The 27,726-nt window shown below is 41.3% G+C and overlaps 1 protein-coding gene across 3 annotated transcripts in view; it reads left to right on the top strand.

Moving 5' to 3' along the window:
* The window catches only part of NPFFR2 (neuropeptide FF receptor 2), a 358,456-nt gene that overhangs the window by 311,897 nt on the left and 18,833 nt on the right, over positions 1-27,726 (top strand). For all 3 annotated transcript variants that reach the window (XM_073600559.1, XM_073600550.1, XM_073600568.1), the window contains 2 exons: positions 2,177-2,502; positions 18,437-18,536. In XM_073600559.1, coding sequence (XP_073456660.1) covers positions 2,184-2,502; positions 18,437-18,536 — 419 coding nt within the window. In that variant the 5' untranslated portion in view covers positions 2,177-2,183. The remainder of the gene's footprint in view (positions 1-2,176; positions 2,503-18,436; positions 18,537-27,726) is intronic.

The following is a 27,726-nucleotide window of genomic DNA, read 5'->3' as shown; positions in this document are numbered from 1 at the left end:
CTCTACTAGCTTTGCACATCTGGAGAGTGACATTTTTGCCCATTCTTCTTTGCAAAAGAGCTCAAACTCCGTCAGATTGGATGGAGAGTGTCTGTGAACAGCAATTGTCAAGTCTTGCCACATATTCCCAATTGGATTTAGGTCTGGACATTGACTGGGCCATTCTAACACACGAATATGCTTTGATCTAAACCATTCCATTGTAGCTCTGGCTGTATGTTTAGGATCGTTGTCCTGCTGGAAGGTGAACTTCCGCCCAGTCTCAAGTCTTTTGCAGACTCTTGTGCCGCGTACACACAATCGGAATTTCCAACAACCAAACCGTGGATTTATTTCCAACAGATGTTGGCTCAAACTTGTCTTGCATACACACGGTCGCACAAATGTTGTCGGAAATTCCGAACGTCAAGAACGCAGTGACGTGCAACAAAAATGAAGTTCGATAGTCAGTGTGGTTCTTCTGCTTGATTCCGAGCATGCGTGGAATTTTGTGCATCAGAATTGTCTACACACGCTCGGAATTTACGACAACAGATTTTGTTGTCAGAAAATTTGAGGTCCAGCTCTCAATTTTTTGTTGTCCGAAATTCCGACAGCAAATGTCCGATGGAGCCTACACACGGTTGGAATTTCCTACAAAAAGCTCACATCGAACATTTGTTGTCGGAAATTCCAACCATGTGTACGCAGCATAGCAGGTTTTCTTCTAAGATTGCCCTGTATTTGTCTCCATCCATCTTCCCATCAACTCTGACCAGCTTCCCTGTACCTGCTGCAGAAAAGCATCCCCACAACATGATGCTGTCACCACCATGTTTCACTGTGGGGGTGGTGTGTTTAGGGTGATGTGTAAGTTTTCTTCCACACATAACGTTTTGCTTTTATGCCTAAAAGTTCAATTTTGGTCTCAACTGACCAGAGCACCTTCTTCCACGTGTTTGCTGTGTCCCCCACATGGCTTTTTGCAAACTGGGCTTCTTATGACTTTCTTTCAACAATGGCTTTCTTCTTGCCACTCTTCCATAAAGACCAGATTTGTGAAGTGCACAACTACCCTGTTTCCCCGAAAATAAGACCTAGCGTGATTGTCAGTGATGGCTGCAATATAAGCCCTACCCCCCAAATAAGCCCTACCCTGTTTCCCCGAAAATAAGCCCTACCCTGAAAATAAGACCTACAAGGACTTTAACTAGGGCTTATTTGGGGGGTAGGGCTTATATTGCAGCCAGCACCGACAATCACGCTAGGTCTTATTTTCGGGGGAAACAGGGTAATAGTTGTCCTGTAGACAAATTCTCCCACCTGAGCTGTGGATCTCTGCAGCTCCTCCAGAGTTACCATGGGCCTCTTGACTGCTTCTCTGATTAATGATCTCCTTGTCCGGCCTGTCAGTTTAGGTGGATGGTCATATCTTGGTAGGTTTGCAGTTGTGCCATACGCTTTCCATTTTCAGATGATGGATTGAACAGTGCTCCCTGAGATGTTCAAAGCTTGGAATATTTTTTTTATAACCTAACCCTTCTTTAAACTTTTCCACAACTTTATCCCTGACCTCTCTGGTGTGTTCCTTGTCCTTATTGATGCTGTTTGTTCACTAAGGTTCTCTAACAGACCTCTGAGGTCTTCACAGAACAACTGTATTTATACTGAGATTAAATTACACACAGGTGGACTCTATTTACTAATTAGGTGACTTCTGAAGGCAATTGGTTCCACTAGATTTTAGTTAGGGATATCAGAGTAAAGAGGGCTGAATACAAATGCACACCACACTTTTCAGATATGTATTTGTAAAAAATGTTGAAAACCATTTATCATTCCACTTCCACTACACAACTATGTGCCACTTTGTGTGACCACTTTGTGTTGGTGTATCACATAAAATCTCAATAAAATACATTTAATGTTTTTGGTTGTAACATGACAAAATGTTGAAAATTAGTGGGTTGATGCCTGTGCAGTTTTTGGCTATGTGCAATGTCTGACACAGATTAGTAGCTTTTCTGCAGCCTCTATTTTTAATAATAAAAGTTTAAGCTTATTTTTAATAAAGATCAGAAAAAATATTTTTGCTCTCTATTGTGATATGTAATATTGTGATATATTCATGTAAAGTTTATGAAAGATTTACTTTATTGCCTTCATGATTTTTACTTTTGCTTATTTTATCTTTTAGATACATCATGAATGAAAAACTGGATGTTAATGTGTCTATATGGAATCAGAGGAAAGCCATGAACAGGACACATCCTAACATAGACCCAAACATAACATATGTGGACTTCTACCTCCATCGGCCATCAGTAGCTGCAATTTTCATAATTTCATACCTGTTAATCTTTATCCTGTGTATGCTTGGCAATGGAGTGGTTTGTTTTATTGTTCTCAGCAGCAAACATATGCGAACAGTCACTAATCTTTTTATCTTAAATCTCGCTGTCAGCGATTTACTAGTTGGGATTTTCTGCATGCCCACAACCCTCCTGGATAACATCATTGCAGGTAATGCTCTTACCTATTATTGCATAACAAAATATATTAATGGCATTTTTATAATTTGAAATCAAAACTGGATGTCTGTACTGCCAAAACCAGGCTATTGCAAGTGTGTCCACAGACTGACCTGTCAAGAAATGGCCTTTAAGAAAAGAACAAGTGCTCAGATATACTGTATAATGGGGAAATTAATAAAACGTGTCTGAGACAATTTCTAGCTAAATTGGCACCATTGTCCATAGGAACCAAACAGCTTCTATCTTTCATTCTTTCCACACAGTTTTAAAAAAATTAAAATTGAAAGTGGATTCCACAAAGATGAGACAAAGTTTTTAATAATCCCCTCAGTTTGCTTGCATTTTCTTAATACCCTTTACTTACTGTAGTGTTGATTGCATTTCAAAGTGTAACTAAACTCATTGATATAAGGGTTTCAAAAAACAGTAACATTCAAGGCATGCTGGGATTGCTAACTGCCACATCTGCTTGTGCTCTCAACCAAACTTCAAATAATAAAATAGCTGGTGTCATAACTGATCACATATGCAGCACAATGGCAGTTGCAGATCAAATAAAAGCTAAGATAAAATGATGGCAGATTTAATGGCTGAAAAAAATAGCAGAGTTTAGTTCTGCTTTATATTAGCTGGTGAATCAAGTGATAGGCTTAAAGTTGTTGTGAAGCCTATGTGTTTATTAAAAATAAAATAGATGCTATACTTACCTGCTCTGTGCAATGGTATTGCACAGAGGGGTGCCTTAACTCCACTTCTGTTGTACCTCGCCCATGCTGTCTGCTCCATCTCCAGCAGGTGCCCTATCAATGGGGGCACAATGCAAAAAACAACATTAGTATATTTAAATAACAATTTAATAACATTTAATAATACATTTTTAGTGTGAGCTTTCATTTGGGATACAATTGATGAGTTTAATTAAAGGGGTTGTAAACCCTTGTTTTTTCTTTTTTTAAAATAACAAGCATATCATACTTACCTCCACTGTGCAGTTCGTTTTGCACAGTGTGGCCCCGATCCTCGTCTTCTGGGATCCTCCAATGGAGCTCGCGGCTCTTCCGTGCATCGGTAAACTCCCTAGGATAAGCGCTCTCCCTGGGGGTTACCTTGCGGTCGCGCTACTGCATCCAGCTTTTGCATCCATAGACAGCCCCGACCCCCCCAGTGCCCGCGTCATTGGATTTGTTTGACAGCAGCGGGAGACAATGGCTGCCCTGCTATCAATCTATCCAATCAAGAGCCGAGAACCCCCGGGTAGAGAGGTACAGCGCATCTCCACCAAGGGAACGAATGGGCTCAGGTGAGTAAAACGGGGGGGCTAGGGGGCCGGTAAGTGGCAGAAGTTTTTTACCTTAATGCATAGGATGCATTAAGGTTAAAAAACATGACAGTTTACAACCCCTATAGAAAAAAAATAGTTCTGCATGCAAGCATGTAATAATTCCACTCTTGTTTAAGGGCCTTTTGTTCTGTCATTATGTCTGTGTTTCTCTAAATCTGCTTGTTGTACCTCAGTACAGGATTTGCAGAAACACTGAATGTGTTTTCTAATCTTCTAGATTAACCCTTTTGAACCAGTGTTTTTTAAATTTTGGTGTGGGGTTCCCCTTAAAATCCATACGAGACCTGAAGGGCCTGGTATGGATTTTGGGGGGACCCCCACGCCATTTTTTTTAAATGTTGCCACAGGGTTCTCCTTAACCACTTCAATACACTATATTATATAAAATGCAGAGTATATACTAGGCTGTATATATATCAAAAACACTGCCTGTACTGACTGAATATAGATTGTACACTGAATATCTAATCTACACTAAATGCAGAGTAAATATATATATATATATATATATATATATATATATATACCGTATTTATCGACATATAACACGCACTTTTTTCCCCTTAAAATCAGGGGAAAATCGTGGGTGCGTGTTATAGGCTGATCCCCGCCACTTTTGTTCCGATCGGAGCGATCGCGGCGATCGCCGCCAACATACACAGCTGTGTGTAAATTCAAATATGGCGCAGAGACTGCAGGGACTCGTCGGAGCCGAGATACACATACCCGAGTGTCCTCTGCTTTTTTCGGCGCCGCTCACAGTCCCGCCCAGTCCCGCCATTGGACCTGTGTTATGTCCATCATAGGGCAGGACTGGGCATGACTGTGAGCGGTGCCGAAAAAAGCAGAGGACACTCGGGTATGTGTATCTCAGCTCCGACGAATCCCTGCAGTCTCGGCGCCATATTTGAATTTACACACAGCTGTGTATGTCGGCGGCGATCACACAAGGATGCACTGGGGCAAAGCTGCACTGGGGCAAGGCTGCACTGGGGCAAGGCTGCACTGGGGCGAAGCTGCACTGACAAGGCTGCACTGAAAAGGCTGCACTGGGGCAAAGCTGCACTGACAAGGCTGCACTGACAAGGCTGCAATGAACACTGGGGCAAGGCTGCACTGACACTGACAAGGCTGCAGATGGACACCGATAATGCTGCATTGATGGGCATTTTAATGTAAGTTTTTCTTCCTTAGAGTGGTGTTCCGGCCAAAATTATACTTTTTAAATAAAAATACCCCTATAATACACAAGCTTAATGTATTCTAATAAAGTTAGTCTGTAAACTAAGGTCTGTTTTGTTAGTTTATAGCAGTAGTTTGTTATTTTATAAACTTACAGTAAGCCGTGGCCATCTTAAGTCTGGGCATCTGAAGCCAGACTGTATTTCTTCCTGGATCTCATCCTTGCAGATCTCGCACATGCTCAGTGCAGCACAAGCAGCGTAATAGGTTTCAGGTCAGGTTTCCATAGCAATGGCTGTGTCAGAGGAAGTTGCCGCCCTTTCCCAGAAGGTATTGCAAACAGGAAATGATGCGATGGGCCGCGGCCAGGGAGGAGGAAGTGAAAAATGAATACAGCAGATATACAGTAAGTGCTGAGAAAAAAAAATTAAAATATCCAGTTCGTTTACAGTGCACAGTTTAGTGAGGGATGCTGAAGAGTTGTAAAAGTGGGTGGAACTCCACTTTAAAGTTTACTCCTAAGTTTACTCCTTTCCTTAAATTTCTTAAAATTCCTTAAAATTCCCTCCTAAACTTGGGGTGCGTGTTATACGCCGATAAATACGGTATATATATATATATATATATATATATATATATATATATATATATATATATATATATATATATATCTCAATCAAATACACTGCCTGCACACCACTAACTAAGCTGCCTAATCTCTCTTCATTCATTACACTATATATGGCCGCTGTGTAAGCAGCAGCCTTATATAGTGTGGGGCGCTGTGATTGACCAAAGCATTCAGGTCAGGTGCATGCTTTGGCCAATCATAAGATGCCAATGCACTGCGATCTCGCAGTGCATTATGGGGCATTCAGCAGCGCTCAAATTTGCTGTGAATGCCCCATAATGTTCTAAATTCGTCGAACTTACGTTTGACTCAAGCATCGGGCTCATCCCTATTGACCACCAATGTAATGGAGCACTTCAATGACCACCAGTTTAATGAGACACTACACATTACACCTAAAACTAGCATAAAGGTGCACATCACTGGCCACATATGAAAGGGGTATTTTTTACACTTACCAACAATGTAAGATATTACGTCTCCACTGACCACCAGTATAAGTGAGCACTTCACTTTTCATGGTCTGCATTTTTTTGTGTAAATTACTATTATTTGTTTAATTTCATTAATATTAAGAAAAAATATTTTGTTATACAGACCAGCCAAGTGTGTCAACAATGCAAAACATACCACATTCATTATTCTTTTTTTTCATTCTTACATCCACAATTTGCTATTCACTCTAATGTCCCCTGAGTGATAGATAAAATAATTCTTAGCAGAGGTTTCTAAGACCTGAAATCTCCATGTTAATATGTTTACGAAAGGCTAATCCCGATTTAAGAAGAAACTTGGAACTGTGATTTGAAAATAAACTTTATTATAAGCTCCACAAAGAACATAATTTATCAATATACACAGAGTATGGCGTTAAGTCTTATCAAACTTCTGCATGGCAACTTTTTCGCTATGTCAGCTGTGAAATAGTGATCACATGTAGGATGAAAGCTTCATTAACAAAATAAGCCTTCTCCCTGCATATAAACACCTCTACTTTCAGGCTTTCGTGCAATCTATATGGAAGCGTCATCTATTTATTATTGAAATTATCAGATACAATTACATTATTTAAAAAAATATAAATCATTTTAAAATATATGAAAACTTCTCTTTTTTTATATATTTTTGTACATATGTCAGCCTATCAAATTAAAATTAACAGAGCAGGGTTTTTTTAAAGCAGCATACCAAATAAAAGTTTTGTATGTCCTTCAAAAATCATATAACAATTATTCAAGTATGGATATTAGTCATTGAGTTTTATCAAGTTAACCAATGCACGTTGACACTGATGACTTTGGCCTGAGCTTCTAGGCATAAATGACCTCATGCAGCAAAAGGGTTGAGAGCACTTTAATCTGCCAGTTTGATTACACATCCTTAAGGGTACAGAACATGGAACATCCAGACTTGCACAAGACACCTGAAAGCTTCCCATTGTGTAATAGCTAAAAGAAAATAGTAAGCAGCAAAATTGGTATATAACTAGTTTCCGAGGTATATGTGGATGGGCTATTCAGAGGCAGTGCACTGTACAAAATTTTCTATCATTCCCCCATTATTAGAGTAGATATAAAACATTCCTTGCATTAAGGAAAAAATGTTTAGGCATCAATATCCCCTGCTCATCCTCCTTTTACCTACCTGAGCCTTCATTCGATCCAGCGATGTGCCCATATGCAGTTCTTCTCTCCGCTCACTTCCTGGTCTCATAGGCTTTGCTGAGGCAGCAGGAGCCTTTGGCTCCCACTGCTTTCAATCAAAGTCAATGATGAGCAAACAGGGGGCAGGGCAGAGTCCCGCTGTCTCTGTCTATAGACGTAGACAGCGAGGCTCAGGAGTGAGCCTGCACAAGTGTCCCCCACAAAAAGTGTCTTTCTATGGGGGCACTCGCTGGTGAAGAGGAGGAGGAGCCAGGATTGTTGGCAGGGGGCCTGAGCTGAGGAGGTTTAGGTCCACTCTGTGCAATTCCATTGCATAGAGCAAGCAAGTATAAACCTGTTTGTTATTTTAAAAAAAAAAAAAAAGCATTTTCAAGTTCTCATGTTCTTCTTTAATATATGTCAAAGTGCTTGGTTACGGTAGGTCCACACTTTTCATTGATGCCATCATGTGGGATGTGACTTTCACAAAAAGCATATTTGCAAATGCATGCAACTGAGACCCCTGTTTTTATTAAAATGTTAACAAACCATTTAAATATGTATCTCTGGCTAGCAGACTAAATGCTAGGATTTTCTTGTACTTTTTTACTTGTGATTTGCTCTTTGTATGTCCCTTTTTATTATGAATTGATTGAGCAGCTTACTTTGCTCTTTCAAGTAACCCACCTTGCAAGTTCAAGGCAAAGTAATGGGATTTTTATAAAGATCACCAGCATACCCCCCACTCTTTCCTGTGTATTATTATATGTTTTGTGATTGGTAATTGACACCATATTTGCACAGTTTTATATTTATTTTTCCTGCTTGTAAAAAAAATTGAGTTTAGGTAAAAAAAAAAATCTTGACAGTTTTAGTCACCTCACTTACCTCTAATGAAGTATGTTCCGCATTGTGCAGGCAGCTTGGTCCTGGGGAAATCGTCACTGCAGCACTAACTCAACCTCTTCCTGTCTCTGAACTTCTGAGCTGCAATGTTAACAACATCAGGCAGAACAGCAGTCCAGGTGGTCAGATGAGGACACTCCCCCTTCTTCCTCCTCCTCCATTGAGAAATGTTCTTTCATTGATTACATAGCCTGTAATATGATCTGTTAAAGAGGAAGAGGATCCTGTGACTCATCAGATTCTCCCCCCTTAACAGACTCATAGGTAATTAAGGCCAAGTATAAATTGGTTTACATTGACAGAAAGAATGTCTGTCTCTGTACGCTGTGTAGCAGAGCTACATGTGTGCTGTCACTAATTCCTCCTCTCCCCATCTGTCAATGGTTGTTAAAGTGAAACTTTACCAATAATAAAAGGATACATTTAATGTTCATTAGCAAGGAATTCCACATTAATAATTCTGCTACCAAAATGAGAGTGTGCTGTAAATTGCCTCCAGCATTGTTCCTGTTTCCTCTTGCTGGAGGCTGCCATTTTGCTGAAGCCCAGAGCCCCTGAACAGCAGCAAATCTTTAGGCTTTCAGAAGATCAGCCTCTACAAATTTGGCACTCTTCCTAAAAATAGAGAGCAACTGAGCATGTGTAGAGTAGGGTGAGAGAGTGCATTATTGGTGTTTAAACAGTAAAATTACTTTTAAATGTTGTACATATCTATACTTGCAAAAGGGACCAGCCTGAAGTGATTTAGCAGGACTTTTTCTTCTGACTAAAGTACCACTTTAACCACTTTAATACTGGGCACTTTTACCTCCCGCCTGCCCAGGCAATTTTTCAGCTTTTAGCGTTGTCGCATTTTGCAATTTTTTTCTTCTTTTTTTTTGAGATAGATAGAACTTTTCTTTTAGTGGTATTTAATCAGCACTGGGTTTTTTATTTTTTGCTAAACAAACTAAAAAAGTCTGAAAATTTTGAAAAAAAAAAGTTTTTCTTAGTTTTTGTTATAAAATTTTGTAAATAAGTAACTTTTCTCCTTCACTAATGTGCGCTGATGAGGCTGCACTGAGGGGCACTGATAGGCTGCATTGATGAGGGGGCACTGATGAGTAGGCACTAATATGCAGCACTATTGGGCACTGATAGGCGGCACCGATATGCAGCATTGATGGGCACTGATAGGCAGCAATGATGGGCATTGATAGGCAGCACTGATGTGCACTAATAGGCAGCACTAATGAGAAGACACTGATGGGCACTGAAAGGCAGCACTTATGGACACTGATTGGCATCACTGATAGGCACTGATTGGCATCACTGGTGGGCATCACTAATGGGGCTGCACTGATAATCCTTGCACTGATTATCAGTGCTGATGTCCCGACTGAGGAAAGCCACTTATCAGCTCTCCACTCCTCACGCGGTCAGCCTGAGGAGAGGAATGCCGATAACCAGCATTTCCTATTTACACTGTGATCAGTGGTTGGACACAGCTGATCACATGGTAAAGAGTCTATGGCATAGGCTGTTTACCGTGATTGGAGATGTGGTATGTTTAAGGGACACACCGCACCACCAATCACCATGCACCATGGCTTGTTCTGAAGGACGTCATATGACGTCCAGTCAAAACAATAAAACTCCCATCCAGCCATCATTTTGCTATGCCCAGCAGATTCTATAGCCAATAGCAGGCTGTCTACTGGCTAAGGATCTGCCTACTGCCTGCTGTCAATCTCAAGGGGAGGAAATATGATGGGAACTAGTGTCTGTCAATCCCCATCAGGCTCTGTCCACAAAACTTCAACAATATCCACTGCTACGCTGTCAGTGTGGCAGCTACTGCAGTGGGGAGGAAGCTGTTCTGCCATCTAATAGATCTTTCACAGACTGGCACTTTAATGTACCGGAGGAACCCTAATAGCTTGCAAGAAAATGTCCTTACAAAATACTTAAAGTATCAGAATAATCTATTGTTCTATAGTAGGGATGACCCCGATGTTCGAGTCAAACGTAAGTTCGACTCGACCATCGGGTGTTCGCCTGAGGCTTATATGCTTGGTCGGGTATTCGCAGAAGGCTTATATGCATGGTATTGTCATAAAAAGTGTTTGGGGACCCGGGTCCTTCCCCAGGGAACATGTATCAATGCAAAAAAAAAGTTTTAAAAATGGCCGTTTTTTTGGGAGCAGTGATTTTAACCACTTACCAACCGGCCCATAGCCGAATGACGGCTGCAGGGCGGTTGGATAACTCTGGGAGGACGTACTATGACATCCTCCCAGAATTCCCCTCTCGCGCGCCCCCGTTTACCGGTGATCGCGGCCGTTTACCATGTGATCGCGCCGTCAAATGACGGCGCGATCACATGTAAACAGACCGGCGTCATCTGATGACGCCGGTTCCTCTCCTCCCCTCCTGTGTACCGATCGGTACACAGTGAGCGGGGAGGGGGATGGATGGATGGCTGCAGCGCTGTGGGCTGTATGTGTAGTGCCCACAGCGCTGCACAGAGACATCCAGCCATCCATCCATCCATGCTCAGCCATCCCTCACTACTATGCAATGCTGTGCAATACTCTGCAATACCCCCACAATACTCTGCAATGCTGTGCAATACTCTGCAATGCTGTGCAATACTCTGCAATACCCCCACAATACTCTGCAATGCTGTGCAATACTCTGCAATGCTGTGCAATACTCTGCAATGCTGTGCAATACTCTGCAATGCCCCCACAATACTCTGCAATGCTGTGCAATACTCTGCAATGCCCCCACAATACTCTGCAATGCCCCCACAATACTCTGCAATGCTGTGCAATACTCTGCAATGCCCCCACAATACTCTGCAATGCCCCTGCCATACTCTGCAATGCCCCCGCCATACTCTGCAATGCCCCCGCCATACTCTGTAATGCCCCCACCATACTCTGCCATGCCCCCGCCATACTCTGCAATGCCCCCGCCATACTCTGCCATGCCCCCGCCATACTCTGCCATACCCCGCCATACTCTGCAATGCCCCCGCCATACTCTGCCATGCCCCCGCCATACTCTGCCATACCCCGCCATACTCCGCAATACCCCGCCATACTCCGCCATACCCCGCCATACCCCGCCATACTCCGCCATACCTCGCAATACCCCGCCATACCCCGCCATACTCCGCCATACCCCGCCATACTCCGCCATACTCCGCCATACCCCGCCATACCCCGCCATACTCCACAATACCCTGCCATACCCCGCCATACTCCGCAATACCCCGCCATACTCCGCAATACCCCGCCATACCCTGCCATGCTGAGCCATGCTCAGCTGTACTCGCCCTCTGTATGTGGCCAGGCTGTGGAAGTCTCACACATGTGGTATCGCCGTACTCAGGAGGAGCAGGAGAATCTATTTTGGGGTGTCATTTTTGGTATGTACATGTTATGTGGTAGAAAAATTGTATAAATGGACAACTTTGTGTTAAAAAAAAAAAAAGCGTTTTAACCACTTCCCGCCCGCCGGCCGTCATACAACGTCCTTGACTTTGTGCGGAGATATCTGAATGATGGTTGCAGCTACAGGCATCATTCAGATATCAGCTTTTTCAGCCGGCAATTCCCTACACCATGAGAATGATCATAGCAGCTGTTCCACTGCTTGATCGTTCTTATGGGAGGCGAGAGGGGATGTCCCCCCTCCCAAGCTTCTACCGACTCACCGCTACGATCGAAGCCAGGATCTTTTTTTTTTTTTTTAATTTCAGGCTTCCCAGCCTAGAGGTGAGATGTGGGGTCTTATTGACCCCATATCTCACTGTAAAGAGGACCTGTCATGCCATATTCCTATTACAAGGATGTTTATATTCCTTGTAATAGGAATAAAAGTGGTCAAATTTTTTTTTTTTTTGGAAAAAAGCATCAAACTAAAATAAATAAAGTAAAATGAACAATAAAAAAAAAAAAAAAATTTTTAAAGCGCCCCTGTCCCTGTGTGCTCGCATGCAGAAGCGAACGCATACGTAAGTCCCGCCCACATATGAAAACGGTGTTCAAACCACACATGTGAGGTATCGCTGCGATCGGTAGAGCGAGAGCAATAATTTTGGCCCTAGACCTCCTCTGTAACACAAAACATGTAACCAGTAAAAAATTTTAAAGCGTCGCCTATGGGGATTTTTGAGTAGCAAAGTTTGGCGCCATTCCACAAGCGCGTGCAATTTTGAAAGGTGACATGTTGGGTATCTATTTACTTGGTGTAACTTCATCTTTCACATTATGCAAAAACATTAGGCTAACTTTACTGTTTTGGTTTTTGTAAAGCACAAAAAAAACGCGTTAAAAAAATTGCTGCGCAAATACCGTGTGAGATAAAAAGTTGCAACGACCGCCATTGTATTCTCTAGGGTCTTTGCTAAAAAAACATATATAATGTTTTGGGGTTCTATGTAATTTTCTAGCTAATAAATGATGATTTTTACATGTAGGAGAGAAATGTCAGAATTGGCCTGGGTGCTCCAGAACGCCTGAAGGTGCTCCCCTGCATGTTGGGCCTCTGTATGTGGCCACGCTGTGTAAAAGTCTCACACATGTGGTATTGCCGTACTCGGGAGTAATAGCAGAATGTGTTTTGGGGTGTAATTTGTGGTATGCATATGCGGTGTGTGAGAAATAACCTGCTAATATGACAATGAACCTTGATTTTGCAAAGAATTATGGGAAAAAAATGACAACTTCAAAAAACTCACCATGCATCTTTCTAAATACCTTGGAATGTCTTCTTTCCAAAAAGGGGTCATTTGGGGGGTATTTGTACTTTTCTGGAATGTTAGGGTCTCAAGAAATGAGATAGGCCGTCAGTAATTCAGGTGTGATCAATTTTCAGATATTCGCACCATAGCTTTTGGACTCTATAACTTTCACAAAGACCAAATAATATCCACCGATTTGGGTTAATTTTACCAAAGATATGTAGCGGTATAAATTTTGGCCAAAATATATGAAGAAAAATTACTAATTTGCAAAATATTATAACAGAAATGAAGAAAAATGTATTTTTTTACAGATTTTTCGGTCTTTTTTCTTTTATGGCGCAAAAAATAAAGAACCCAGCGGTGATTAAATACCACCAAAAGAAAGCTCCATTTGTGTGAAAAAAAGGACAAAAATTTCATATAGATACAGTGTTGCATGACTGAGTAATTAACATTCAAAATGTGAGAGCACCAAAAGCTGAAAATTGGTCTGGTTAGGAAGGGGGTTTAAGTGCCCAGTTGTCAAGTGGTTAATAATGCTTAAAGTGAAACAATAAAAGTGAAATATTCCTTTAAATTTCGTACCTGGGGGGTGTCTATAGTATGCCTGTAAAGTGGCGCATGTTTCCCGTGTTTAGAACAGTCCCTGCCCAAAATGACATTTCTAAAGGTAAAAAAGTCATTTAAAAGTACTCGCTGCTATAATGAATTGTCGGTCCCGGCAATACAGATAAAAGAAGTAATTGAAAAAAATGGCATGGGATCCCTCCAGTCCATTACCAGGCCATTTGGGTCTGGTATGAATATTAAGGGGAACCCCGAACCAAAATTAAAAAAAAAAAAATGTGTCGAGGTATCCCTAAATTGCATACCAGGCCCTTCAGGTCTGGTATGGATATTAAGGGGAGCCCCATGCCAAATTTAAAAAAAAAATGATGTGGGGGTCCCCCTCAAAATCCATACCAGACCCTTCAGGTCTGGTATGATTTTAAGGGAAACCCCGCGCCAAAATTTAAAAAAAAATGGAGTAGGGGTCCCCCCGAAAATCCATACCAGACCCTTATCCAAGCACGCAACCTGGCAGGCCGCAGGAAAAGAGGGGGGGGAGAGCGCCCGTACCAGGCCACATGCCCTCAACATGGGGAGGGTGCTTTGGGGTAGCCTGAAGGGTCTGGTATGGATTTTGAGGGGGACCCCCACACCGTTTTTTTTTTAATTTTGGCGTGGGGTTCCCCTTAATATCCATACCAGACCTGAAGGGCCTGGTATGGAATTTTGGGGGGCCCCCCATGCATTTTTTTTTATTTTGGTTTGGGGTTCCCCTGTGGGGCAATCCCATGCAGTTTTTATCAATGAACTTTTATATATATTGTCGGACCGACAATTCATTTTTTTTTCCTTTGAAATGTCATTTTGCTGTCAGACTGTTCTAAACACGGGAAACATGCGCCCCTTTACAGGCATACTATAGACACCCCCCAGGTCCCCAAACACTTTTTATGACAATAACTTGCATATAAGCCTTTAAAATGAGCACTTTTGATTATTCATGTTCATGTCCCATAGACTTTAACGGTGTTTGAACAAATTTTTTGCCTGTTCGCAAGTTCTGCTGCGAACCGAACCGGGGGGGGGGGGGGTGTTCGGCTCATCCCTAATGTCCAACATGCTTCACAGTCTAGTTTAGCTCATTTGGCAATGAAAAGCTACCTATTTACAGAACTTAAAGTTGTGGGCCACCCTAAAAGAAAAATTGCACCAAAAAGCTTTAAAAAAATGTTTTAAAAATGTGAAAAAATGTTTTTATTTACCTGAAACCCTTGTTGCTAGGCAGTCTTCCTAATCTGCCTCTTCCTATTCCGCGGCGTGTCCTGCTTCTCGGTGAGCGGCCCCGTTGCCTTCTGGGAACTGTGTGTGTTCCCAGAAAACCACGGCGCCATTCACAGAGCGCAGCGCCGCTTGCGCATGCGCAGTAGGAAACTGGCAGTGAAGCCGATAGGCTCCACTGCCTCTTTCCCTTACTTAGGATGGCGGTGCCGGGACCCGAGAGCCGAGGAACGGGTCGGCTTCAGGCGGCCGACATTGCGGGCACCCAGGACAGATAAGTCTACTTATTTAAAGTCAGCAGCTACAGTGTTTGTAGCTGCTGACTTTAAAAAAAAATTTTCGCTGGCCGGAATCCCGCTTTAATAACTCAAAGTGCATCTAAACTCAAAAGCAAAAATGTAATATATTCAGCTTACCAGTCCTTAGTTGTAATGGTTGCATTTGTTTTCTTCTTTAGTCTTTCGTCCTTTATTTTCACCTGATGATCGTTTCCTAGGGTGACACCGCTCACTTACTGTACTGTATCTATGAGGGAGCAGTGTTGTTTAGAGCGGGAAGTGGTTTAGGACTACAGAACACTCCTTCCTCTTCTCCATAGTAAAGGACAGGTGTTTTATAGTTCATAGAAGGAGTTGGGAACAATGCTAACTAATAAAACAGCAACACAGGCAGAGAAAACAGAAAGTTATCAGCCCACAAGATTTCTGGCAAAATCAACAAGGACTAATGCCTGGTACACACGATACAATTATCAGACGAATGGTCTTTTTTTTGCATGCTAATCTCATATAGAAAATGAAGAGTTTACTAAAGTTACGACAGATTAAAAACTCAAAAGTGATGTAATGTGTTGTAGTGTGTTTGTATTGTAATTTCAAACAACAACTGTACTAATTAAATGAAAATCGTACGATCTGGTATAGTACGAGAATAATTTTCATGCTTGTCCAATCGGATAATATCAGATGAACTGATCGGCTCTCGAAAGCTCTGTACTAACCATCAGATTATCATACGATTGCTTTGAAAGTGGTATTTTTCCTACGATTTTCTGATTGTGTGTATGGGTCATTAGGCTGCCCTTAAATTAATCTTTTTTTTTTTTTCGTTCAGCCAGAGGGCCAAATAGTAAAAAAAAAAAAGAAAAAAAAAAAAAAAAAAGAACGGTGGATGAAGGAATCCTCACAGCTGCACCATTGTATTCTGAAAGCAGGACTCCTCTGCTGTCAGAATACACTGATCCTGCGAACAACATAAATGTGCATTGTTTGCAGATGACATACTGCTTTTCCTCATCTCACTACACACTTCCTTTCCATCATTACTGGAGCTGTTGAGACATTTTGGCCGCATATCGGACCTAATGGTTAATTGGGATAAATTTGAAGCTTTAAATGTTAACTTGGATGAGGATGCCCTTCAGAGCCTTATACATCAGTATAATTTCTTATGGCAAAAGGCTTCCTTCCCTTATCCTAGAATTAAATTGACCCTCTCTATGGCATCGCTCTACAAAGCAAATTATTTGCGTGTTTTTGAACTGTTATTACTGGAAGTGGAGATGTGGTCTTCCTATGCTTTATCCTGGATGGGTAGAATTGCCTCCATTAAAATAGTACTGTTACCTAGAATTTTATATTATTTTCGCATCTTGACAGTAGCAATCCTGGCTACTGAGCTTCATAAATTTCAAGCCCAGGTGCTAAAGTTTGTTTGAGGTCCCAAGGGCCACAGACTGGCTTGGCATACACTTTATACATGAAGAGAGTCTGGGGGGTGGGGGTCCCAGATCTTAAAAAATATTATAGGGCAGCACAGATGGCCCAATTGACTCAAATCTATTCTATAACATTCATGCCGGAGTGGGTTACTCTAAAAGCACAGGTGTGCACTCCACTGCCCATAGATCTTTTGATGTGGATTCCTCCTCAACAATGAAAAGCGTTCCTGTGGGTCCAACACTCGCCCACTGTCTGCAATTATGGCAATCTTCTTGTAGTTTGACCCTGCTTCAGTCCCCACACACTTCTATAGCACCAATATTCCATAAACCCTCATTTCCACCTAGCCTACACCCTCTTGAATTTCAATGGTGGGTCAACAAGGGACTGTATCAAATAGTCATTTTCTTGGTCATAGGGCAAACGCCCATATTCCTCTTTTATCCAACAGTTGGAGATGCTGACCTCAGAATAATCAGTAACCTTTGCATTGCAGGGTGGCCCCAGTGCAAGGGTAGATGTTTTCCAATTTATGGAGTTTAGCTTTAACTTTCTAGCTGCATTATAGCAGATTCATGTAATTGGGGTTTCTCCTCCTAATAAATCCAGAGGGGTGTACAAAAAAAGAGAGCAGGGCTGCTTAAGATCATGATAAAGATGCACCTAACAACAGGAGAGTGCTTTACCAAGACGTTCTGGGGGACCAAGTATTTTATACACTTGTGCATCCCATTTTTGGACCCAGTCGTTGCATGTATGTTTCCTTTTAAATTTTAGACTTGGAGAAGTAGGAAGGAAGAAGCATTCGTTGTCCAAAAGAATGCAGATTTGAAGGTAGTTTAAAAGGTATTTTTTCATAATATCAACAAGTACATAAAAGCCAACGTGTTTTGGGGAAAGGATTCCCCCTTCTTCAGAGCTATCAGATCAACTTGAGAGAAATACACAATAAACAATACTGTATATACGAGGAGACATAAAAGCAAAAATGTAACAAAATAAAAATGTTTATATTTTATGATACTTATAGAAAACCCTAAAAATCATGTCGAGAGTTAAAGGATAATAATAATTATAATCATCATAGTAATCATAACCATAGTAATAATAATCAGAATCAACACAATCATAATGGGTAATAGTAATTGATAAAACTCAAATAAAAATAAAAATGAAAACAAAGATAGATAATAATAAAAAAAAAAAAAAAAAAATTGAAATTGACAAAGCGCGTCACATCCTAGGGAGCATACATTTATCTACCTTTATGTTTCAATTAAAGGACTTATTTCATAGTGTTAACATCTATAGGAATAATTGGGAATTGAGTGGATAGTATTGGATATTTACAACAATGAATGGATGAAAGGCAAAAATAGATATAGACTGACCTGCATGCTATTTCAATGGGAAAAAAGTTCCCAAGCTGGAAAATGTATTTGCATTTTAGGTCTACATAGTAATTATGCATACTGCACTGAGGATTTTTTTCCACACACACATAGTGAAGGAAATTATTTTATTCATTTAAAATAAGCTACAAGAACATATTTGTTGTTGCAAATACTGTACGCTACTTGTAGATTTAGATTTTAAAATCATAATAAACATAAATTAAATTGAAGCCCTTATTAAACGTATAGGCTGATGTAATATGTACATAAATGTAAATCAAATAAAGACAAGTCTACTATTAGTGTTCCTGTATATGTTTTGAGAAACATTTAATGAAAACCATTTGTAGCACTTACACAAGGTTATTGTCATTAAAACGGGATTTAGAAGCTTTAGTGTTTCCTGGCATCAAGGTTATGTGCAAAATGCTGTTTATGAAAGAATACTTAATCCTGTAATGCGTTTGCAAGTGTCACCTTAAATGTTCTTTCTCATTTAATGGATTGTTCACACTCTAAAGTGCTTTTTGGTTTCTGAACAGGTTGGCCATTTGGCAATACGATCTGCAAAATGAGTGGCATGGTTCAAGGAATTTCTGTGTCTGCATCTGTATTCACATTGGTGGCAGTAGCTGTGGACAGGTAAGTAGAGAATAGGTATTTAAAGCTGAACTTCAAGGATATATTAAAAAAAAAAACAAAAAAAAAACAGTAGATGCAATTATGTAATTTATTAAAATTGTTACATTTATTTTTAAATGCACCTACAGTGAGTAGCATAATAATATCAGTGTCCTGTAATCCCCAGCAGTGAAGCACTGCTGTATTGACCAGCCCAGGTTGATGTTGCACTGGAGGTCAAGAATCTGGTTGTACAAAATTATAAATTATTAGAGCTGTAAAATGGTTCCCACATGTGTAGTTCATCTGTGCATTTGGTTAATTGGTCTTACAAGCTCTGCGTAATGCTGTAGAAAAAATAAAAATACATACATATATATATATATATATATATATATATATATATATATATATATATATATATATATATATATATATATATATATATATATATATATATATATATATGTTTCTAAATATATTTCTAAAACATATTTATATGAGAAAATTTGGAGTTGTAAATGTAACGTTTTTAGAATAAAGTAACAATGAAGAATACAGAAATAGCAGCTAAGGTATTCCACGTCATCCTAAAATATCTCTTTTGAGCTTACAGGACCCCACTGAAAATTATTCGTCATAGAACTTTTGTCACAGTATAAATCTCAAAAACGAAGGGTGGCCAAAACGTTTATTGTTTGATTGGGAACAAAATGTTTCTCCTTTAAAGAGATACACTATATTACCAAAAGTATCAGCTTCTACTTTTGTACACCTCAATCATATCAGACAAGTGGCATTACCACAGTTTAAAGCGGAGTTCCACCCAAAATTGGAACTTCCGCTTTAAGGACTCCTGACCCCCTGACATGCCACATTTGGCATGTAATTTTTTTTTGGGGGGGGGAGCGGGTACCTAGTTTTGACAGATACCCAGCCCCCACTTCTGCTCATGGTGCTGCGGCACTGAGCAGAATTTCTCCTACCTGCAATCTTCTGGGACATGTCACAGGTCCCAGAAGATTGCCCGACCATACAGAATGCGCAACGCGACTCGCGCACCAGGCTGTGAAGTCGCAAGCTGACACAGCCGGGTACCCACACTTGCAATGCCGGCACCGCAGAGAGGAGAAGGAGAGAAGCCAGGCTACGGCCGGCCGCATCGCTGGACCATGGGACAGGTGAGTGTCTGTATATTAAAAGTCAGCAGCTACACTTTTTGTAGCTGCTGACTTTAATAAACACAGAAATGGGTGGAACTCCGCTTTAATCTTAACTAAACAAAACAGGAGGCTGTCGATGTTTAGTCAATCTGTACAAAATGAAACTGCATGTGCACATACAATATTGAGATGGTATATTTTTCAAGGGAATGCAAGTGTGTATGTTTAACTTACAGAAGTGTATTATCTCTCAAAGACATCACAGTACTCTCCCTTATAATCCCTATAATATACACTATATTACCAAGTATTGGGACGCCTGCCTTTACACACACATGAAATTTAATGTTCACGGCCGTGTAAAGGCAGGTTTTCCAATACTTTTGACAATATAGTGTATTTACTTTTCTCTCCAAAAGGATGGCAGTGTCTTTGTTCAGGCATCAGCCAAACATTTACTTGCTATCAAAGAAAAAAGGGAATATTTTTGGGACTTTAAATGAGACGCAACAGGGAATATTGCGCCTACATCCCTGGTTGCTTATGCAAAAAAGAGGGGGGGGAGGGGGGGACTTTACATGAGGTGCGTGTGGTAGAGCCAGACAAAACCATATACATATGTAAAAAATTTTATTCTTTATTAGACCAAAGATAGGGTATGGATCAACCCATATAAACGCATAATAGCACATTGGCATTTAAAATACAAAGTATCAACATACATATTAAGGATAGTCACCAACATGACACAGAAAGTAAATATTATACATCACAGTCCCTCAAATAGAGTAGGCATAACATTATGTCAGGGTGGTAGAGCAATAAAAACCATCCGGAATCATAAATATGAGATGGATGCATCAAAATAAGCTTGACGACGTTTCGTGGACTTCTATCCACTCATCAGGAGCAAGTGCATCCATGTACTCTAAAGGGATAAAAAAAAATCACCATTATAGTTTAATATAACCACAGACTGGAGGGGTAGAGGGATTAAAGATGATGATGAACAAATAAACCGCCATAACTGAAAGTACTCACATAAGAGCTGAAACTAGGCCATGCGATACCACCTGCCGGAGGTCAGCCAGATAATTATGTCCAGCACGGGAGCTGAGGAAAGGACCCAAGCATGGATCAGGAGCACACACGCAGTCCCCCCCCCCAAAAAAAAAGTGTGTATCGAAAAATCTTGATGTAACTGTGGATGGGATTTCTGTATTATATACAATAAAGTAAGTGGTTTATTACCATATTGGTATAAATAAAAAGAAATGTCATATAGAGTAGACCCATCACCACAGTATAGAAGTACATTGTGGAGCATATCAACAAAGTGAACAGAATGAAAAAATAGGGTGTCCATATAGTAAGAATAGGGAAGAGGAGATGAGATTCCTGAAATTAGGAGAAATTAATGAAAACTGGAGTAAAGAAATATTAGTAATGTTTGTTATAGAGGAATTTAAGAATAAATCAAGAGCTTGCTATGTATTTACCCATGTAGGTCCTAATGGGATATGAACCAAAAATGGAGTGCAATGTGGGACTGCTGAGAAAAGGTCACTGAGGGGGAACTGCAGGGTGAGCCCAACGGCCAGGGTCCCATCCAGCGTCACACTGGCATGACAAGGGAGAGACAGCAGGGCAGCAGCCAGACCTACTCACCATGTGTCAGCCAAGCTGAAATAGCACACACCTGCGTGAAGGGACGCCCACTGGGCGTCGCACGCATGGAGTGGAAGGTGTGGCACCGATGCACAGTGAAATCGCCAGCCCAATCCCCCATCCCCATAATGTGTGGGAAGGAGGGGAGAGGGAAAGCATGCAGCATGCATAGCAGCTCCAGTGCAAACAAAACACTGGCCAACCTGTCGGCTGCAGAACACACTGAACCAACTCAGCTCAAAGGAGTAGAGACAATTACAGCAGCAGTGTGTCCATGAAAATCACCTGTGTTCAATGTGGTATATGGTGACTTGACCACTAGGGGTCAGATACAAGGAAGTGAAGGCTCTTGAACCACACACATCTCCATCCCTAATCAGTATCAAAGAAAAAAGGGAATATTTTTGGGACTTTAAATGAGACACAGCGGGGAATATTGCGCCTCCACCCCTGGTTGCTTATGCAAAAAAGAGGGGGGGGGGGGACCTTAGATGAGGTGCGTGGGGTAGAGCCAGACAAAACCATATACATATTTTAAAAATTGTATTCTTTATTAGACCAAAGATAGGGCATGGATCAACCCATATAAACGCATAATAGCACATTGGCATATAAAATACAAGTATCAACATATATATTAAGGATAGACATGACACAGAAAGTAAATATTATACATCACAGTCCCTCAAATAGAGTAGGCATAACATTATGTCAGGGTGGTAGAGCAATAAAAACCATCTGGAATCATAAATATGAGATGGATGCATCAAAATAAGCTCGAGGGGTAGAGGGATTAGAGGGATTAAAGATGATGATGAACAAATAAACGGCCATAACTGAAAGTACTCACATAAGAGCCCCTCCAGTCTGTGGTTATATTAAACTATAATGGTGATTTTTTTATCCCCTTTTAGTACATGGATGCACTTGCTCCTGATGAGTGGATAGAAGTCCATGAAATGTCATTGAGCTTATTTTGATGCATCCATCTCATATTTATGATTCCACATGGTTTTTATTGCTCTATCACCCTGACATAATGTTATGCCTACTCTATTTGAGGGACTGTGATGTATAATATTTACTTTCTGTGTCATGTTGGTGGCTATCCTTAATATGTATGTTGAAACTTTGTATTTTATATGCCAATGTGCTATTATGCGTTTATATGAGTTGATCCATGCCCTATCTTTGGTCTAATAAAGAATACAATTTTTTACATATGTATATGGTTTTGTCTGGCTCTACCCCACGCACCTCATCTAAAGTCCCACCCTCCCCCCCTCTTTTTTGCATAAACATTTACTTGCTGAACTGAAATGCTGGCTTAGAGATGACACAGCCATATAAATTCTGATGCTTGTGCAGCTTTTGGCTGTGTTTACAATTGTCTGACACAGTTCTGCTCCTCATATGTAATAAATTCAGGCCGCTCTTCTGTTAGTGTCAACCACATCAAGCAGTAAAGATTCCTGTTGCAGCCACAGTATGGTCGTTTCAAGCGCAAATTATAGTTTTTTTCTGATTAAACAACTGGTCAATTGTATGTCATCTCCTCCACAGTTGTAACGTACAACATGAACTACCAGATGACTATGAGATCCCATGAGGGATCACCTATCCAATAACAATATTCAAAAGAACACAAATGTAGCAAAACATTTTGTACATCACCATGGATCAAACCTAAGGTCTTTAAGAGTACAAATTATAAAGAAGATTGACCCTCCCAAGAGGGGAGGTAATTCCATCTCGATTCTCAGCAGAAGAGAGCTCTTTTTGGATTTTTAAGTTGAATCCCCAAGGGATTGAACCACAAGTGGGACATCGCCCATTAATATGAGTGATGCACCATGTCCCTCCTCTCTTCTTTTTCTTCTCTTTTTCCTTTTTCCCTTTGTCTTTCTTTCTTTCTTTCTTTCTTTCTTTCTTTCTTTCTTTCTTTCTTTCTTTCTGAGAAACAATGTCGTTTTTGAATTATTTAGCTTCCTAAAATAAAAAAGTTCCTTGTAAGGTTTACCATAAGAGAGCCAATTGATTTAGTTGTGTTGCTTAGGAAATGGTACATGTTTTATTGAATGTGAAGACATATATAGCACGCAGATGAAAGTACTTTTGCAAGGTAATCACAGAACAGTACTATAAATTGAGAACACCAATCTATTTGATAAACTATGTAAGCAGTTTAGGAGTAGTATAAACAACATTAAAATTCTTCAGATCTTTAAACAGAAATATGACTTAGCCATATTTTATGTCAGTTTTCAGGTACATGTCGTGTGCTAGAATTAATGGCTTCTGAAGCCATAATCCTCACCAGATTAAAAGCAATGTTTACAGTGTTTTGGATCAATTAGAAGTAAGTGACAAACTGCTCAAAGTGAGGATTTCTGAGTTTTTTTTTTTATATATATATATATATATATATATATATATATATATATATATATATATATATATATATATATATATATATATAAGCGATTAGACGGCAAATGCAGTAAACATTAATAACAAACTACAACAGATATTTCAAAACATGCCAACAATCAACATATTAAATAAAGTATAAAGTATAAAGTGCAGCGCTAAGGTTGCAAAAAAAAAAGTGATAAAGTTATATGTAATATAAACATATAAGTGACATAATAGCATAGAATTATATGTGATACAAACATCTAAGTGACATAATAGCACAAACTTCAATCATAATAGAAGTAAACATCACCACCGTGAAAGAGGGAGGAGGCTTACCGGATGGTTTTGACTTGGCGGGGCGTATACCACCCAAGTCAACAAGGCTTGTTGGGTTCAAACCACTCAATGGGAGACAGCAGGTCCTGGAACTCGGTCAGTCGGTCAACCTTAAACGGTCATTAGATGTTAACTGAAGGCTTCAGGAGTTTCAATAAACGTGGAAACATATTGTCACAGGAAGGGTATCATGTAACAAAGGGAGCTGACATAGCGTGATACCGTTTAAAAAAGTGGTGATTTTATTAAAAATACGAATTCAACACTCACATTTGGTAGAAATGTATAAAGCATGTAAAAGCATGAAGGCGATGTTGACGGAAGGTCCACTCAACGCGTTTCGACTGCACAGTCGTCATCTGGTGTGGACCCCCTGGAAAACATTGCTTAAATGAGAATAATGACTCCAGAGTTTGCTTGACACCGGAAGTGATCTCAAATGACATTACTTCCTGTCTCCGTGTTTAGATCTTAAATACAAATAAGAAAGTGGTTTAAACACATAAGTGGATTGTATGAATATAATGCTGGCAATAGCCAGTGTTTCCGAATGGCATAACGGACTGTATTCTAAATGTATCATACATTAAAATGCTTAGTCCGTTATCCAGGCCTAATGGTGAAGACGAGGCATGGTTCCCTGGCTGTCGTCTCAAAAACAGCAAACCTCGTTGTGAAACTGAGGCTTGGATGAGTGACTTCCTCTCTGTGTATCATTACTTGGTGTGTTACAGCATTAGGTCCATCAACCAAGCCTCGCTGTGAAGTCGAGGCGTGGCTATATGGCTTCTATCCAAACCAAGCCTCGCTATGAAACCGAGGCGTGGATTGGTAACCTCCGCCTTGCACACCAACCAAGCCTCGCTCTGGAAGCGAGGCCCGGTAAAGCAATCATAACGTAAACAAAAAACATGACGGGCTTGTCACATAGTATATACAGGTCTCATGCCCGTCTGCAAATAGGTAAATGTAAGAAAGGAAAAAAAAAAGGGGAACCAGAAAAAGTCAGCCTTTCCCACATAGTGGAGATGGTAAAAAAAAAAATTATAATACAGGAACCCATATTATTAGGAAAGGTGCAATCCACTATATGAACATGGCTACAGCAAGGTCTGGGGTGTACATTGATTGTGAGCAATCCTACAAGTGTAGACAGTATTGAATGCTGTCCCCAATCTAAATCAAATATGGTAAAAATGATAAATGGTATGGTAAAAGATGATTTCAAATGGTCATTTCTTACTGGGTTCTCAACACAGCAAAAACAGATCAAGGACATTTTTATACAGCACTGGGGTATTTTGAAGAACAATAGAGTACTTGGGCCCATTATACCTGAGAGACCCAAGGTGGTATATCGAGGTGCACCTTCACTTAAAAACAAGATTGCACCTTCTATTATCAATCCCCCCATCAGGCCTACATTCTTCCACAACTGGGTAGGATATTATCCTTGTAAAAAGTGTTCTGTCTGCCAACACAACATTAGTGGACGTAGAGCCACTAAGAAATTCCATTTGACTGTAACTGGCCAAGTTTATACCATTAAACAATTCTGCACTTGTGCCACAACCAGTGTGGTATACCTATTGACTTGTCCTTGTGGGAAGCAATATGTCAGTAGAACCATTCATTCATTTACTGCCAGAGTCACGGAACACATCAATTTAATAAAATTGGGTAGTATTAACCACTTGCCGACCGCCTAACGCAGATATACTTTGGCAGAATGGCACGGGCAGGCAAAATCACGTACCTGGTATGTGATTGCCTTCCCGCGGGCGGGGGTCCGATTGGACCCCCCCCCGGTGCCCGAGGCGGTCGGATTTGGTCTGGCAGCGATCAGAGATGAGGGGGAGGCCATCCATTCGTGGCCCCCCCTCGCGATCGCTCCCAGCCAATGAGAATCATCCCCTGCCTCTGTGTAGTACACAGAGGCAGGGGATGTGATGTCATCTCTCCTCGGCTCGGCAGTTTCCGTTCCGGCGCCGAGGAGAGAAGACATCTGAGTGAGTGCACAACACTACACCTCACAGTAGAACATGCCAGGCATACTTTACACCCCCGATCCCCCCCCGATTGCCCCCCGATCACCCCCCAATCACCCCCCGTCACACTGACACCAAGCAGTTTTTTTTTTCTGATTACTGCATGGTGTCAGTTTGTGACAGTTAGTGTGTTAGGGCAGTGAGTGTTAGCCCCCTTTAGGTCTAGGATACCCCCCTAACCTCTCCTAATAAAGATTTAACCCCTTGATCACCCCCTGTCACCAGTGTCGCTAAGCGATCAGTTTTCTGATCGCTGTATTAGTGTCACTGGTTACGCTAGTTAGGGAGGTAAATATTTAGGTTTGCCGTCAGCGTTTTATAGCGACAGGGACCCCCATATACTACCTAATAAATGTTTTAACCCCCTGATTGCCCCCTAGTTAACCCTTTCACCACTGATCACCGTATAACCGTGTCAGGGCACCCGCCGTTTATTACCGAATAAAGGTTTAGCCCCCTGATCGCCCGCCGGTGATATGCGTCGCCCCAGGCAGCGTCAGATTAGCGCCAGTACTGCTAACACCTACGCACGCAGCATACGCCTCCCTTAGTGGTATAGTATCTGAACGGATCAATATCTGATCCGATCAGATCTATACTAGTGTCCCCAGCAGTTTAGGGTTCCCAAAAACGCAGTGTTAGCGGGATCAGCCCAGATACCTGCTAGCACCTGCATTTTGCTCCTCCACCCGGCCCAGCCCAGCCCACCCAAGTGCAGTATCAATCGATCACTGTCACTTACAAAACACTAAACGCATAACTGCAGCGTTCGCAGAGTCAGGCCTGATCCCTGCGATCGCTAACAGTTTTTTTGGTAGCATTTTGGTGAACTGGCAAGCACCAGCCCCAAGCAGCATCAGGTTAGCGCCAGTACCACTAACACCCACGCACACAGCATACGCCTCCCTTAGTGGTATAGTATCTGAACGGATCAATATTTGATCCGATCAGATCTATACTAGCGTCCCCAGCAGTTTAGGGTTCCCAAAAACACAGTGTTAGCGGGATCAGCCCAGATACCTGCTAGCACCTGCATTTTGCCCCTCCGCCCGGCCCAGCCCAGCCCACCCAAGTGCAGTATCGATCGATCACTGTCACTTACAAAACACTAAACGCATAACTGCAGCGTTCGCAGAGTCAGGCCTGATCCCTGCGATCGCTGACAGTTTTTATGGTAGCGTTTTGGTCAACTGGCAAGCGCCAGTGGCCTAGTACACCCCGGTCATAGTCAAACCAGCACTGCAGTAACACTTGGTGACGTGGCGAGTCCCATAAGTGCAGTTCAAGCTGGTGAGGTGGCAAGCACAAGTATTGTCCCGCTGCCACCAAGAAGACAAACACAGGCCCGTTGTGCCCATAATGCCCTTCCTGCTGCATTCGCCAATCCTAATTGGGAACCCACCGCTTCTGCAGCGCCTGAACTTCCCCCATTCACATCCCCAACCAAATGCAGTCGGCTGCATGAGAGGCATTTTCTTTATGTCCTCCCGAGTACCCCTACCCAACGAACTCCCCCCAAAAAGATGTTGTGTCTGCAGCAAGCACAGATATAGGCGTGACACCCGCTATTATTGTCCC

The sequence above is a fragment of the Aquarana catesbeiana genome, linkage group LG01, assembly GCF_042186555.1.
Source record: "Aquarana catesbeiana isolate 2022-GZ linkage group LG01, ASM4218655v1, whole genome shotgun sequence".
NCBI lineage: Eukaryota > Metazoa > Chordata > Amphibia > Anura > Ranidae > Aquarana > Aquarana catesbeiana.
This window is presented reverse-complemented; position numbering and strand designations above follow the sequence as displayed.